This window comes from Otolemur garnettii, unplaced genomic scaffold (assembly GCF_000181295.1).
Source record: "Otolemur garnettii isolate 467f Iridium unplaced genomic scaffold, OtoGar3 scaffold00052, whole genome shotgun sequence".
Taxonomy (NCBI): domain Eukaryota; kingdom Metazoa; phylum Chordata; class Mammalia; order Primates; family Galagidae; genus Otolemur; species Otolemur garnettii.
In genome coordinates, this window is record NW_003852447.1 from 911,141 (window position 1) to 913,613 (window position 2,473).

Here is a 2,473-nt window from a genome sequence, read left to right on the forward strand (position 1 = left end):
GATTGCTCACATTTTTTCCCCCTCCACAGGAACAGGCCTCGCGAAGACTGGAGCCTTCTACAAGTTATTCTGAGGCCAATTCCGCTGTTTGGTACAGAAACACAATAGGAGGAGGGCGTGGGCTTATAAGCAAGTTCCTTTTCTCCAGAGTTCACCAGCCCGTCCTGGGATCTGAGATCCTGAACTCTCTGAGCAGGGAAGTGATACACTCATCCCAGTGACGACTTTCTTCTTCTCCAGCTTTAAACAGGGTGCTTGACCTTCCACTGTGTGCCCTGTCCCCTGGCGTCAGCTGTGTTCCTGACCCCAGACTAAATCAGGGCTTTGCGCTGGGCTGGCAGAGCTCAGGACATATTTCCTGTCGCCGCCTAAGGAAAGCTGGCAGGGGCTTCTCCCGGGTGGACGGGAGGGTGGGGTCCAGCGAAAGTGAGGGCAGAAGGGAGGGGAGAAGGGACAGAATGGGGCCGGCCAGCTGTAGAGGGCGGTGACTGAGCTCCAGAGACAGCTCGGCGCCCTCGAGCAGGACAGATCCAAGGGCCAGCAGCTGTGGGCGCGGGGCCTCCAAGATGAGGCGGGCGCTCGCCTTTTGCCTCCTCTGGCAGGCGATCTGGCCCGAGCCGGGAGGTGGTGAGCACCCCACCGCCGACCGCGCCGGCTGCTTGGCCTCGGGGGTCTGCTACAGTTTGCACCACGCCACGATGAAGAGGCTTGCGGCCGAGGAGGCCTGCGCCCTGCGCGGCGGGGCGCTCAGCAGCGTGCGGGAGGGGACCGAGCTGCGCGCTGTGCTCGCGCTTCTGCGGGCAGGCCCAGGGCCCCGGGAAGGCTCCAAAGACCTTCTGTTCTGGGTGTCGCTGGAGCGCAAGCGTTCCAACTGCACCCTGGAGAACGAGCCTTTGCGGGGTTTCTCCTGGCCGTCCTCCGACGCCAGCGGGTCTGAAAGCAACTCGACGCTGCAGTGGGTGGCGGAGCCCCAACGTTCCTGCACCGTGCGGAGATGCGCGGCGCTCCAGGCCACTGGGGGGGTCGAGCCCGCAGGCTGGAAGGAAATGCCGTGCCAGCTGCGCGCCCAGGGCTACCTGTGCAAATACCAGTTTGAGGGCTTGTGCCCCGCGCTCCCCCCAGGGGCCGCCTCTAATTTGAGCTACCGCGCGCCCTTCCAACTCTCCAGCGCGGCGCTGGACTTCAGCCCCCCTGGGACCAAGGTGAGTGCGTTCTGCCCGGGGCAGCTACCCATCTCAGTTACCTGCGTCGCCGACGAGACCGCAGTGCGCTGGGACCGACTCCCCTCGGGCGCGGTGCTCTGTCCCTGCCCTGGGAGGTACCTCCGTGATGGCAAATGCGCGGAGCTTCCTAACTGCCTAGACGACTTGGGAGGCTTTGCCTGCGAATGTGCTGCGGGCTTTAAGCTGGGAAATGATGGACGCTCTTGTGTGACCAATGGGGAAAGACAGCTAGCCCCTGGGGGGACCAGGGTGCCCACCAAGAGTCCACCGGCCTCTGAAACCAGCCCCATACCGAAGAGGACGTTGTCACCCAGGGCCCCCGAGAAGCCAAGAGAGGTACCCCATGTCCCTGAACAAGGCAGTTCAACAACCTCTTTTCCTGAGATTCCTCAGTGGGGAGCACAGAGCACTATATCTTCCCTTCAAGTGTCCCCTCAAGCCAAGTCAAAGGCCACCGTCACCCCCTCAGGAAGCGTGACTCCTACAGCTCTCTCTGCCAATCACCAAGCTTTGGACTCTTCCTCCACCGTGGTCTTCATCCTCGTGAGCATAGCAGTAGTGGTGCTGGTGATCCTGACCATGACCATGCTGGGACTTTTCAAACTCTGCTTTCACAAGAACCCTTCCTCCCAGTCACCCAAGGGATCTTTGGCGCCCCCAGGCATAGACGGCGATGCTGAGGCCGCTGCTTTGAGCTCCAATTCTGCACATTGCACAGAGAGTCGGGGGAAGGTCGGGGACTGTGGTCTTCCAGACTGAACAGAAGCCACCTCGCCGGCAGGGTCCTCTCTTGGCTCTGGCCATACATAGAGGAACAGGGACAAGGGCACTCCTGGTAAACAGAGTTTTTCACTTTGGATGAAAAGAGTAACCGAGAAAAACTTATTTGTGGGGTGACTGTTCCTGCAGAAATACCCCCCTTCTCTAAATTCCCTCTACATTACTGAGGAGCTAAATCAGAGCGCCACACTCCTTCCCTGAAGATGGAAGTGGGCTGTGCTTCAGGGTGGTACTGAGGGGCAGAGTCCTACTGGGCAGAGGTATTTTCTCATGTTTATTCTGGAGCTTTGGGAGAAGTGGTTGGACTTTTCAAGACTTGGAAACAAATAGAAAACAATACAATTAATCAAAAAATTTTTTTTTTACCAAATGGAAAGGAAATCTGCTTACATTCTTCAGGCTGGGAATATATTGGTTTAAAATTCCCTGGCAAAAAAATAAAATAAAATAAAGGTTTGTTGATAACCCAG

At 58.0% G+C, this 2,473-nt stretch overlaps 1 protein-coding gene across 1 annotated transcript; it reads left to right on the forward strand.

Moving 5' to 3' along the window:
* The first annotated feature begins 566 nt into the window (after window positions 1-566).
* Window positions 567-2,424, forward strand: CLEC14A (C-type lectin domain containing 14A). Its single transcript, XM_003791998.3, has one exon. The coding sequence runs from the start codon at window positions 567-569 to the stop codon at window positions 1,980-1,982; it is 1,416 nt and encodes a 471-aa protein (XP_003792046.1). The 3' UTR covers window positions 1,983-2,424.
* The last annotated feature ends 49 nt before the right edge of the window (window positions 2,425-2,473 follow it).

Excerpts from the sequence above, each read along its gene's own strand:
- CLEC14A (XM_003791998.3), top strand. The coding sequence starts at position 567 with ATGAGGCGGGCGCTCGCCTTTTGCCTCCTCTGGCAGGCGATCTGGCCC.